This window comes from Puntigrus tetrazona, chromosome 22 (genome assembly GCF_018831695.1).
Source record: "Puntigrus tetrazona isolate hp1 chromosome 22, ASM1883169v1, whole genome shotgun sequence".
NCBI lineage: Eukaryota > Metazoa > Chordata > Actinopteri > Cypriniformes > Cyprinidae > Puntigrus > Puntigrus tetrazona.
The window spans coordinates 4,683,975-4,697,873 of record NC_056720.1 but is presented as its reverse complement, the minus strand read 5'-3'; the positions used below and the strand labels follow the sequence as shown (position 1 = coordinate 4,697,873).

The following is a 13,899-nucleotide window of genomic DNA, read 5'->3' as shown; positions in this document are numbered from 1 at the left end:
AATATGATGTAATAGTATGTCAGGGTAAAATAACATAATTGAATTTCCTTAAAAATACAGGCCTAGGTTCTTCTAGGGGAAACCGCAACAGAGAATAAATGTTTGGTGGTGTGTTTGGAGTTTTCATTACGAAGAGGTTCATTACAGCTGCATAAATCCCTAAGAACTGGACTTGGATGTTTTGCACATGTTATTATTAATATTCTTTGCTCGTTTGCTTCTGTGGTGAACGTTAACCTTAATGTAAACAGTCTATGGATGACTTTGGTGTGAATATTTCTCATCCCCCTAGCGATCAAAATAGTTTCATTTTCTATGGCTTGTACATCAGCTTGCTTTGAATTGTAGCAGAAAAGCAAATGCATCGTATCTAATCTATTAAATGAGTTTTAAAAAGAAAGGCAGTGGGTTGTGTTTACTGCAGCCTAAGTTCGGCGGTATTATATAAGGGAGAAAAACAAACAACAACCATTTTTTCGGTTATCCCCAGTCCGCGGAATAAGTCCAAGTGTCACGAAGCTGTAGCTCGTCTGTAATTCGATATGCGCATCACTACAAACAGAAACCGATTAAGCCTTAGTTTTTTACGCAGATGAAAGAACGTAACGTAGTGAAACGTCACAGCGTCCTGACGCTACAGCCCAGAAAGAACAGATGAAACGGAGATGACCAGGCAAAAATTAACTGAGTTTGTAGTCGTTACAGCAAATAATTGTGCAAAATGAAGCAAGTCTGGAATTTGCTCTTATTGCTCTTGTATTTCGTCGCGTGTGGTGAGACATTTCATGTTGTTGCTAATCTCTGCTAATGTAAACAAAAAAGCGAACGTGACGCACAGATTGATTTAACATTTTGCTAGATCAGTTTCTTCTCTGGTCAACGATAAAAACGAACAATGAATATAGTTTATTTATTTTCTACAGGGGATCCCACGAATGGAGGGACAGTGTCTGTGATGGAGGGAGATTCAGTCACTTTAAAATATCTGATGGAAAAAAAACAAGAAGAAGATATCAGATGGTATTTTAATAATAGTCCCATCGCTGAAATCACCGGTGATCACAGTAAGATCTGTACAGATGTTCAGTGTGATAATGAGAGATTCAGAGACAGACTGAAGCTGGATTATCAGACTGGATCTCTGACCATCACGAAAATCAGAACCTCAGACTCAGGAGAATATGATGTTCTGGTCTCAAGCAAAGTCCATGGAGGAGCAGGGTCCTACTCTGTTGTTGTTCATGGTAAGTCATTGTTAAATAATTATCCCGCTGTTCCCGTAGAATACGAATTCTCAATCTCATAGGGTGTAACGGCCGGGGAGCAAGAAGACACACAGAGATGTATATTTCCTTACTCCGAAGTTTATTCCAGAATACAATGATTTATATAAGCATTTTCAGAGGGGAGTTTTACCCCTCTAGCCAATGAAACAAAAGATGACATATGTTGTATCCATGCCAAAAGATATGTACTTACATAAGATAAAGTAAATTTCCTCTGCCTACCTGACCAATGTATTATTTCTGTATATGTGCATAATTAAAATGAACTTTTCTTTTATATATATATATATATATATATATATATATATATATATATATATATATATATATTCTCATTGAGTGCTCTTTTTCTCTAAACCACACTGTGACACTGTTAATGTTCATGTGTTATATGAATGTGTTGAATATGTGAATCCGTTATGTTCTTTAGCTGCTTGCATTGCTATTGCATTTACATTTTATATCATATTTTATTTCAAATGATTAGATTTCTAATTAAAAAATGTATAGGCATGTTAAATCTCTTAAACCAGTGTCACCAAGACCATTTTTTTTTTTTTTTTTGTTTTCTTGTCTGTCTAACAGTTTGCCATGTGCTTTTGTTTTCCCTCCCCATTGTCATCTAATTAACCACTTCAGCTGCCTTCTCACCTGTTGCTCATTAGCTCCTTAATTGCCCCTCTACTTAAGTTCCCCCTTGTTTGCAGTCTTGTGTTTGACCGTTGTGGTAATGCTGCATTTGTGTCCTGTCCTGTCCTGTCCATGTAGGCTCCAAGCATAGCTGGTATTTTTTCAGTTTTACTCTTTGCTTGCTCTGCCTCTTGTTTTCTCCAGACCTCTGCTCCCCTGTTCCAGACCCGTTTCCTCCAATGCTCTGTTTGACAGCTGCTCCTCACCTGCCCCTTTTGGATCTTGTGCTGGGATGAAGCAGCAGGACTGTTGCAGAGACTATTAGAGAAGATTCCCTTATGCCAAACGCTCCCTGCCTAGCGGAGTGACTGGAGGCTTGTTTATTGACTTGATTCTGTTATTTTCTGTCTGTTACGTCTTCCGTTCCTCTGCCCCAGTCAAGTTTTTGTTTAAAGACAATAAATTTAAGTTCTAAACCTGCAACTGAATCCTTGTTCGTTCCTGACAAGTTTTGCACACTAGAGGTGGCATGAATGCATTTATGCTGTGATTACAATTGTACATTACATTTTACACAATGTTTTGTGCATAGTTATATGCAATAATTATAGAAACATGAAATGATAGAGTCATTCGTTCAAATGGCATATTCTGAATTTTTTTTTTTTTTTAAAGGCTTATTGAATCACTGACTCATCCATTTCATTTTAAAACTCTTCAGTATCGAGAACACTGCTGTGTGTTGATTGGTGACACAAAACAGTTAATCTGTAGCTTTGTTTGGAGCTGCTTTCAACAAAGCAGAACCAATAAAAAAGTGCAGTTATGCTAATTTTCATGAAAGCAGCATTCTTGCTCATGTGATATGATAGTAGGCAAAACGTATATATTTCTTTACTCAAAGTCTTCATAAAATGATGAAAAAAATCCTGTTATATGATTTTGTTTTTGACTCATAAAGGAACTTTTCATTTCTCTTTTAGGCTTGTCTGGTGTTGATGAAGATGAAATGCTACTAATCGAAGGAGATTCAGTCACTCTACACACTGGTGTTAAAACAAACCAGCAAGAAAAGATTAAATGGTATTTTAATGATATTCGAATAGCTCAAATCAGCGTAGATCAGAGTAAGACCTGCACAGATGTTCAGTGTAAAGATGGTGATGAGAGGTTTAGAGGCAGGTTAAAGCTGAACAAACAGACTGGATCCCTGACCATCATGAACACCAGAACCTCAGATGCCGGACTTTATAAACTACAGATCATCAACAACAGAATCAGCATCATGAAGAGATTCAGTGTTACGGTCTCTAGTGAGTATAATTTAGTGTTGATGCTCATTACATTTTTGTTCTCGCAGGTTGATCCAAAAGTGGTCAGAAATGTTAAGTTAATTGATAAAATGTTTGGTTGCCTGATGAGTGTTTTTTTCTGCTGTTCAATTTCATTTTACATAATGAGTCCAAATTTTTTCCACCCAGTCTATATGACGAAAAAACTAATTACAGCACTTTCCTGCTGTTTAATTTCTTTTTCAGGTTCATCTGGTGTTGATACCGAGGTAATGGCAGCATCTGTGATGGAGGGAGATTCAGTCATTTTAAATTCAAATGTTAAAACAAACCAACAAGAAAAGATTATATGGTTTTTTAATGGCATCCGCATCGCTCGAATCAGTGGAGATCTCAGTAATATATGTACAGATGTTCAGTGTAATAAAGGTACTGAGAGATTCCGAGACAGACTGAAGCTGGATCGTCAGACTGGATCTCTGACCATCATGAACACCACAACCACAGACTCTGGAGATTATCAACTACAGATCATAAGCAACAAGATCAGCATCGGGAAGCCCTTTAGGGTTTTTGTTCATAGTGAGTACTTATTTTGGTTTCATTTTAAAAAGAGCCATGGCAGATTTTTGTTAAAGTAAACAAAAACATTAAAAAGTGTTTGGCTGGTTGGCTGGTTTTAGCTGGTCTCCCAGCCTGGTCTTGGCTGGTTTAGGCTGGTCAGCAGGCTGGTTGTAGAGGGGTTGACAACCAGCTAAAACCAGCCAAGTCTGGATTGTTTGACTAGTGTGATCACTCCACACCATGCCTGTGGTTAATTTAAGCACAAAAGATCTACAAATATTGCTTTTTAGACTGAAATGGAGAGGAGAGGAGCATGGGAAATTTCATATCCATAATTCTTGAATATGTTTAGTTATTTTTCCTGTTGTGTTTCAGATGTTTCTGTTGCAAAACAAGAAGAAATGAGAAGAAAGTCGGTGAAGGAGGGAGAATCTGTCACTTTTGATCCCGGTGAATCAAAAAACCCCAATGATTCCTTGACGTGGTATTTTAAAGACATTCTCATTACTGAAATCACTGGAGATCAGTGTAAGATTTGTACAGATGTTCAGTGTGATGATAGATTCAGACACAGACTGAAGCTGGATCGTCAAAATGGATCTCTGACCATCATGAACATGAGGACCTCTGACTCTGGACTGTATAACCTAACGGTCACTAACATCAGATTCAACACCATAAAGAGCTTCAGAGTTGATGTCACTGGTGAGGATCATTTAGTCACCAATTTTTCTGTATACAGTTTTTAATAAAATTCAGATTTTTTTTACTATATTCACTTTTAAGTAAAAAAGAAACCATCTGTCTGTCTCCAGCTGATGTAATAAGACTATATGCTGCTGCTGCTGCTGTTTTTGGTGTCGTTCTGCTGCTTGTTGCTTTAGCGGCTGCTGTGATTTACTATTACAAGCTCCGAAAAAGAAGTGCAGGTGTGCATTACATACAGATGTGATGGAAATATTTGTTTTGTGAAATAATTTTGAAAAAACGTGAAACCAAAATACTGTTATTAATTGAGATTGTTATTATTTTTCAAACAGAAATCGCAATGCAGGCCAGTCATCAGGTAAGATAACATGTGTGCCGAATCTGTCCACTGCAGTTTTTGTGTGTTTTATGTGGATTCACCTAGAAATTGGCTTAATATTTGCCTGCATGATAGTTAGGAAGATGGACGACTGACTTTAAAGGCAAAATATGAAATTGGGTGTCCAAAATGACTTTTTTTTTTTTTTTAAATTGTCTAGCATTTGAAAAAACATCTAAATTCTTCTTGAATACTTTACATATTTTAGACACTTAAAGGGGTAGTTCACCCAAAAGTTAAAATTAGCCTACTCTGCTAAGAGTATTACATACTCTGCCCAAAGCCATCCAAAGTGTAAATCACTGTCTTCTTTCAGACCAACAAAGATTGGCTAACATTATCAATAGGAATAACCATAAACACTATTTTACAGCAACCAAAGCTTTTTCTGGTGTGATGAGGAATGTTTGTATTCTGAATACTTATAGTAGCCTATCCTTTATAGTTCATGTGAACAGAAAATTTTATCCTTCTTGTCTTTACTGTTTTAAGAGAAATATCCCACTTAATCTTAAATATGAGGAGAAAAACGCAGCATATGAAGTCTTGTTGTTTAGTCTTGTTCTGTTTGTGTAACTGAACCATCAATCCTGATTATTTATTCTGCTTTCTGTGATTCTTTGTTTTAGGATAATGCAGAAGAAAGTCAACAGATGCTAAATGTGTCCTCTAATCAGCTGGGGACTCATTCACCCAGTGAATGACATGTAACAGTAATGTTGGTATTTATTTATTTTTTTCATATAAAGAGAAGATTCAGGGTAAAATGGTTTAATACTCAAAATAGAGGGGTAACAAGACATTTTACACAGAATAGCTGCTATTAGACCAGATAAACTGCTATTAGATTAAAGTTTTATTTTTGTCAGATTACAGCACTATAAGAAATACAGAAATATAATCATTGCGTTTTTGATCATCTGCAAAAGCTGTGCTTGAACATCACTGTGGAGAAAGTGCCAACAGAAAAGCAAATATGCCTAATGCCTTCTAACAAGTCTAACTTTTACCTCAATGGTTGCACAATTGTAGGTGGGGAGGAGTGAATAAGATCTGGTTCAAAGAGTGTTGTCCTATCTGCTATCTTCAGTCAGCTTTCTCTTTAAACTTCAAAGAAATTCCAGGTCATCTCCACAGGAGCCGTTAACCGTGGCCCAAACATACTAAAAAGCCACAATACACACAAGGAGATTGGCTCCATTAATCCACAAACTGTACGCGTTCCTGTGTTGTAGGCATGTTCGTAGTTTATCAAAGCTTAGTTATAATGCCGTAGCACTGTAGTGAAGGTCCAGCTCCTTGGAGACGTAGGAATGTAATCACTGCCTTAATGTTTTCCACACCCTGGCATGCTAGGTGATAAATGACTGTCTTCTGATTCCTGGATTGATGCTGTATACTATGTCACCCTAATTTGTGTCATGCTCTTTCTTATCATACTTTGACTTAATATTGAAAAAAAATCACCAGATCGCTGTAAACCAGGGGTGTCAAACTCAATTCCTGGAGGGCCGGAGCCCTGCAGAGTTTCAACCCTGCTAAAACACATATACTATGCATGTCTGAAGTATTCGATTAGCTGGATCAGGTGTGTTTAATTAGGGTTGCATCTAAACTCTGCAGGGCTCCGGCCCTCCAGGAACTGAGTTTGACACCCCTGCCATGCAAATATACCATTGTGTGAGACAAAGGAACCTTGATTATTGTATGGCTTTAAATAGCCTTTTAGCCTTTTCACACTTGCATATAAATTTCAGACCTGGAACTCCAGGAACTGGACGCAACCGGACCAGGATGTCTGTATTGCCTAAAATATCCAAGTCCATCCAAGTTTTCATAATTGCTGAAGGTTTTCGAAAAGTAGTTTTACCAATAACATGTAGCCACTGTATATGGAGCAAATAAAATGTGTACAAAAATACACAAGTGTATTCGAGAGATATTTCACTTAATTATGCAGTAAACCAACTGTACATTTTAAATGACTCTTATTTATAATAAAAAAAAAACATGCAATAGCTTTAAATCCATTTACCATCTTTGTGATCAGAATACAAGCCATGGAGCACTATTTGGTTGTATATTTATGAAGAGGAATTTATTAATTCATTTTTAAGATGACGCCATTTTCAGAAACATTTTTGCTATTCTGAACAGTATTTTATTGTTTAACCATTAAAGTAAAATTCAGGAAATCGCTGTACAATTAGAAAATACATTATAAATAGTAAAAAAACAAAACAGAGACATGGAATAAATGTGATCAAAACCAAAAGGTGTGCGTCTTGTATGAACTTTCAGTAGTTCCATCACTTCCACTTTGATCATAGTTTTCTGGAGACATTTTTATACACAAGATCTGTCTTTGACTTGATCTGCAAGGAAACACAATGTGATTTAATATTAATAGCGGACCAACTTGGATTTCTACATTTCTTTGTCTTCAAATTTTCAACAAAAACACATGAATGATCTTGTATGCTAAACGCTGCGTTAGCTAAAGCTAAATCTACAAACGTCTACAAGGAGCAGCTGGAAAAAAATGACAATTATCTGGTTTATCGCATGACTTAAGGTTATTAACTGATTATTTAAGTTCTTCTTTGTCATGATTCTGCGGCCAAGGATGTGTAACGAGTTGAACGTATCCGCATTCAGACTTTTACTTCGCTCTCTCAGATTCTCAGTTCTTCGTTTCTGTTGGACCCCGATTTCTCTAGATTGACTGTTTTTGTGGCCAATAAATCGTTGTGACGTCACTACTAGGCAAAGTTGGACTGCTAACCATAAAATATTTTAGCGTTTCATATCATCAACCAACGACAAACGCGCTGCGCATTATAACCAATCGCAGATGATTCTGTTGAATACTTATGAATGCAATGGCCAATCAGATGAGTATTTGGTGTTTTCTTGACGCTCACTGACTAAAAGCCAATGTGTGTATGAGTCTGTTAGTAAGATATTAGCTTCAAAGTGTAAACGGCTTCACTGATTTGAATGGTTTTAATAAATGAACTGCTTTACTGACGAGATTTATCTAATCTGAACAGCAGCAGCTTTATTGCTCTGGAACTGAATAAAAAACACTCCATAAAAAGGCTTTTAGAACTTACCGATCAGATGGCACCAGCACAAACATGTTCTTCAGTTGTTCAGTGTCTGATGATACACTGAAGTTGATGTGTAACTCCTCCCACAGCGGGCAGACTTCCTGTTCACACCCACATTTGAACAATGCACATTTGCTCAACAATACGGTGTCATTTGTTAGCATTAGTTAATGCATTGACTAACAGCGAACAAACGTTTCATTACAGCATTTATGTTAGCTACTAAAAATACAGTTTATTCACACATAATTCACTATTGTCAAAAAACACAAGTAGCCTCTTTTCGAAATTTTTAAAGTGTACGAATGCATTTATTTTGTTGACTATTTATAAAGAAAATGATTCGGAGAAGTATTTAACAACGTTTTCACTACAGAAGAAAAGAGCGTTTAGCTCGAAACGTCTTCTGTGGTGAAAAAGTTATTAAAGACTTCTCTATATTTTGTGTAGTTTAGCACCAAAAAAAGACGAAAAAAAGTACAAAGATAAAACCATTTGTCATCTCACGATATTGTTTACCCGAGGTTGGTCTTCTGTGTGGAACTGAAACCTGTTGCGGATGGCTTTCACAAATGCGGTATTAACCGGTTTGTAGGTCAAGGCCTTCATACTGTCCTCCTGTTATAGATTGATCGATTGAACTGCTGTATAAACTTGTTTGTACAGTTTATGTCTTTAGGTTTTACAGCAGGAATACGTATGGTGTTGAGTGCAGCAATGAACGCATGGCAGAATATACAGCTTGGAAATAAACAGACGGAAACATGGTAAGTAGCTTAAGTAGCTTTGTTATTGTTCAAAGTGACGTCCAGCCGATCTTGTTGTGTTTGGGGATACTGTAAACCACGAATGCACTTAATGTAAAATTATCAAATTTTAAAAAATAAATCAAGAGGCATATATGAGACACAAAATGGCACACTGAAATGCATTTCAAGAAGGAAACTGCAATTAATTGAACATTATTTGAGTTCCTGTGCTATTTGTGAGGCCTCAAAATAAAGCAAGAATGTTTCACATATCACAATAACAACTTAAGAGAGCAAAAACATATTAGATGAATTTACAAGATGTGACACAAAGAGGCAAAATTAAACAGAGACATCTGGGCAGAGAATAAATGCGAACAAAAGCAAAATATGAGGCAGCGTCCTGCATGAGCTCTATCATGGGTCCCAGCAGATACTGTATTTGATCAGCGTTTTTTGGGGACATTTTCATACACAGCGTCTGACTTTAATTTCTGCAAGAAAACACAAACTTAATCAGAATCACTGCTGATGTGACCGGAACTTAGTGACGGACCCACTTTAGGTTTCTCTATGAATGACCTTTGACAACAAGAGCTTACTAAGGTTTCAATAAAACATTTTTGAAAATAGTTTTCAATTTTCTAATCGTGAACACCGAACACAATAGGAAGAACAGCCGTTTTGTTTTTTTCAAATAACTGCTGCTACTGCAGAACAGACGCTAACGCGGAGCAGGTGGAGGAAATTAGGAAATCAGCCGCCACACGACTTTTTAAACCGTTGAATCATCAAACAAATTAAGTTCTGAATGCTGAGATTGGTTTCATTGCACACAAAGGCAACCTTTTTGTTGCAGCATGTCTACAAAGCTCCAGGCCAGACCCGACCTCATCAATCTAATCACGTGTGTGTCATATATACGGAAAAATCAATTTTTTCAATACTTTTTAATACAAAGTAACACCGATTATACTGTTGCTTAAAACAAATGAACGAAATAAATAAAATAGATGAAAAGCATAGCTGTTTGCTGTCGTCAGTTAATGAAAAGAAAAAAAAAACATTCTTAAACCCCTTTGATCATAGCTGCTGGCAGTTGGGCCGCTAAACCACCCGCGTCTGTTAACTGACCGTCTGATTCCACATTAAACACTAAACATAAATCAGATTTACTGACTGCAACAAGGTCTTGCGACACAGTCATGCATGATCTTACCTTTTTGTGAGTTTTGGGTTTACACGACGCTGAATGAGAGTCTTCTTCGTGGGTTTGGACTGCATTAGTAATTACAAGTGTGTTAAAATGAAGCTTGGTCAACATTTGTATCTTAAAACGAATTGCTTGTCCTGCTGACCTGTTTTTCTACGGTTCTTGCAGATGCAGCACGTCACAGCAACGATCAACAGAGATCCAGCCGCGGCTGCAGAGATCAGTATGTAAAATAACGGTAGGCCTTGCTCTTTAGTTGATAGATCTGCAATTGAATGAGCTTTCGGTGTGAATCTGTCTGTGTTCTCCACAACAAACAATATGAAACATCTGCACCGAAAGGTTATATCTCTGGCAATATAGCTGGTGACGTACCTGAGTGAATCTGACTGATGTTCAGATGTGTGGTCTGGTTTCTGATGGGGTTGTTGATCACACAGCTGTAGGTGTTTTTCTCCTGATATTCCACCTCCAGAGGTAGAGAGAGACTGATGCTGAGATCAGACACACTGATGCTGGACAATAAACTGTTTCCTTTGTACCAGGAGAGAGTCACATGACCCACGTTCCCCACCGAACACAACAATGAACAATTCTGCTGTGCTGATGATGAAATAGTTTGTGAACAATCTCTGGTAATGTGAGGAATGGGCAGATTGCCTGAGAAACATAATAGAATAAACAGAAACATGGACAAATGTAAGCGACAATCCTGGTGTTGTTTTATTTTTAACTATCCAGTTATTTAACATTGCAAGATTTGCACGAAGATAATCAATAATCTCTAAACTTGAAGATACCCACTTTAAGAGCTTTGCAGCTCAAGCAACGCAAACATTTCAGAATGTAATGTACATGCTTTAATAAAGTTTAATCCTCTAAAAATTAGTCCTGTTCATGTAATGAACTGTAAATGCCTCAGGCATAACCTCCAAAATGAACTATGTTTTGAATCAACTTATTTCTTACATTGATTATATTATAATTCTCCATCCATTTGTGCTGTGGATTGAGCTTATTACGAATTAAATTGTTAATTACTGGATATTTAAATAAGGTAAATTACACCCACCATAGACAGAAACACTGAATGTTTTTGACGAAAGTTTAGCTGAAATTACTTCTATTTGATAATCTCCAGCGTGTAGAGTCGAGATGTTCATGATGGTCAGAGATCCAGTTTGATTGTCCAGCTTCAGTCTGTCTCTGAATCTCTCATCAAGAACATCATATGTGGAGAAGATTCCAGAGGCTCTGTTTATTTCAGCTATCAGAGACTTTTCAGCTCCAAAATTCCACGTTATTTCATCGTCTTCATGTATTTCGGTAACACCAGTGTGTAGAGTAACAGAATCTCCCTCCATCACTGACGGCGTTTCATTTGTCTCGGCGCTAAACACGCCTGCAGAAAACAAACATAAGTAATCGTTCTGTATCGTATTTTGAAGATAAAGTAAAGCAAAATACGTATAGTGAAACTACACATTTATTTCTGCTGGAAACTTTTAACGGTTTCATATTTTGTATGTCTGTGCCTCATAATAATCATTTATTTTCTGAAGCGCTGCAGCAGCCTTATACATAAATAAAAGGAAGCCATAAAAAAATGACTTGTATTACTTACCAATCAAACGCCACCAGCAAAGAAATAACAAAAGCGAGTGAACCATTTTCTTTAACATTATACACTCAACCAGTTCGTCTGGTGTGTGTATCCTCTTTTGACAGAGTTTGATCCTCCCAGGGTCCCGGTGCATGCGCACACACTGAAACTAAGTGTGAATCTCGTATTGTGTTCTGTTGGTCTGTTGGACCCTCTTTCACGTCTTATCAAAAGGAAAATTATACTATTTTTTTTTTCTGGCTTTGTCTTCTTTTCTGCGAATAATCTCTTACCGTACAGCCCTACACACTTCACCCAGGGCTAATAAAAGTATGTATATTTTAGATCCCGTGTACCTTCGCTCAGTCCGCTTATTGTCTGGGACTGCTATTAGTGTGTGTGTGTGTGTGTGTGTGTGTGAGAGAGAGAGAGTCTGTAAGATTGTCTAAGTACTAGTTTTGTGCTTCAGTCCATGCAACAAGGTTATAGCACTGACATTTATAAATGTGATATAACAAAGGTAAATTGCAATTGCTTCTAATCAGGATGAAGTAAACATCTGTTAAGTATTTTAAAAAAAATTTATGTGTTTAATTAAAAATCCGAAAACTGCAGCGGGTCCACCAGACCTGAGAACACTGACCGCAGCACACTAGTAGCTCATTTCCTGAAACTTCCTGTGCTTAGTGCAAAGCAGTCTTTGATCTTCGGGTGCACAGACAGCTTTTGCATGTTAGTGCCCATTGGTTTGATGTGCATTTAGCTGAAGAGGCTGCTTCCTGTCATACTGCGCACAGGCCTGCCTATAAGGTCCCAACGTGGGCAGTGGCCCATAAGAAACGTTAAAGGAGGATTTACTGAAAAGTGTGTGGCAAAAATATTGTATTGTAGAATGCTTGCTCAGCATCGAATTAAAATGCTGGTTTCGTCTGGCCAGAGCAGAAGAAACACTATTTTCCCATTTATTGCTGTAAGCTGCTTTGGCAGAATGTGGGCTGTAAAAAACGCTGTAGACTTAAACAGTGTTGAGTCTGAGTACAGCAACTGAGTACTTTGCTGATGACTTATAAAGGGTCAAATACTTAAAGTCTTTAAATTATTTAAATTACTTAAATTAAGTAAATTATTAAATGATTATGGTGTATTATTGCTATTGAGAATTACAGAGGATCAGATGCTGATGTTTTATATGTCTCCGTTATGGAGAACAGTGCTTTAGTTGGGCTCTTGACCCTAAACTTATTTCGTCAGATCTTTCTCTGTGTAATGAGGAGGTGGAACCCGGAGTAGAATCCATTCGCGGAAGTTTATTATAGGTTAAGACAATAGATAAACGTTGAAACAAAGGCAAGGTCAATACCAGGTAGGCAGTCCAGACTGCAAACAGGTTCAAGTAGTCATTGTGTACCCTATTTTATTTCGGCCTGTTTGTAGGTCTTGGGAAGCCGAGCTAACCACAAACAGGATATTTTCACAATTTTGTTATGTTTTTATGTTCTTGCAGAATTATGGTGACTATGTATGGTATCAATAAGGTCAGGTCGGAATAACCCACAAACTCTCTGAGGCCATGATGGCCTTTTCAGCGGCTGCTACTGCCCTCAAGTATTGAGGCTGACCTGCTGCAACTGTATCAAGTATCCTGGAGAAATAGCCCACAGATCTGAATAAAAGAAGCTAAGGGTTTTAAAAGAGTCAAGGTGTCTTTTACACATGTTTGTTTGTCCGAACATGCCAATAGTAAGTCATCAACCATTTATCAAAACATTACCAGCTGTCAGAGCTAACGCTTTGCCATATAAGGCTTCAAGAAACCCTTGAGCGATTCACGTCCAAGTGTATTTATTATTTTTTTTCAATTAAATTCAAATGCAAACCAGAATCGACTGTTCTTGTTTACAGGCACACTGAAAAATACATTGGCCAAATCACTCACTGAATAGAATTTTGCTTCCTGGGGCATCTGTGACTTTTTTGTATATGCGTTTGGTACCGAAACAGACTGCATTTATTGTTTATAAACCCTGTACAAAGGCCCCTCTGTCAGCTGGCCTTTACCTCTGATCTTTTTAATGGGGGAAATTGGTGTTCAAACTGGTGAATCGTTGCACGGTACTTTGTTTAGTCATTATACGAACTTCCTCTTCACCTGCCACGTCTGGTTTTGTGGTCGTTTCTTCATTGTGTAGCCCACAGGGTTGGCTATTTTTGGCACAACAGCCAGCTGAAGCTTTCAATCCGCTCTGTCCTTCGCACTTTCTTTCTTTGTTAACATCAAATCCTCAGCATACAGGAGGTACTTGTAAATCTGTTCTAGACATACCCATTCTCCATCGGATAAAGAGATGCTTCACCCCTTGCG

General features: G+C 37.5%; 2 protein-coding genes across 3 annotated transcripts; one reads left to right on the top strand and one right to left on the bottom strand.

The window, feature by feature from the left end:
• The first annotated feature begins 578 nt into the window (after positions 1-578).
• On the top strand, positions 579-6,780 carry LOC122327345. 2 transcript variants are annotated; one of them, XM_043222645.1, is made up of 8 exons: positions 580-773; positions 924-1,244; positions 2,900-3,229; positions 3,455-3,790; positions 4,148-4,477; positions 4,588-4,701; positions 4,813-4,838; positions 5,489-6,780. In XM_043222645.1, exons 1-8 carry the CDS (start codon positions 722-724, stop codon positions 5,561-5,563), a joined length of 1,584 nt encoding a protein of 527 aa, XP_043078580.1. In that variant the 5' UTR covers positions 580-721; the 3' UTR covers positions 5,564-6,780. The 2 variants fall into 2 exon arrangements, with proteins under 2 accessions (XP_043078581.1, XP_043078580.1); XM_043222646.1 differs by lacking the exon at positions 4,588-4,701 and having other exon boundaries at positions 579-773.
• A 1,968-nt stretch (positions 6,781-8,748) lies between these two features.
• Positions 8,749-12,190, bottom strand: LOC122327427 (SLAM family member 5-like). The gene is made up of 6 exons (XM_043222784.1): positions 11,559-12,190; positions 11,007-11,336; positions 10,310-10,594; positions 10,080-10,199; positions 9,941-9,999; positions 8,749-9,215 (listed from the first exon to the last, which is right to left on the bottom strand). The coding sequence occupies exons 1-6, from the start codon at positions 11,689-11,691 to the stop codon at positions 9,168-9,170; spliced, it is 975 nt and encodes a 324-aa protein (XP_043078719.1). The 5' UTR covers positions 11,692-12,190; the 3' UTR covers positions 8,749-9,167.
• Between the last annotated feature and the right edge of the window lie 1,709 nt (positions 12,191-13,899).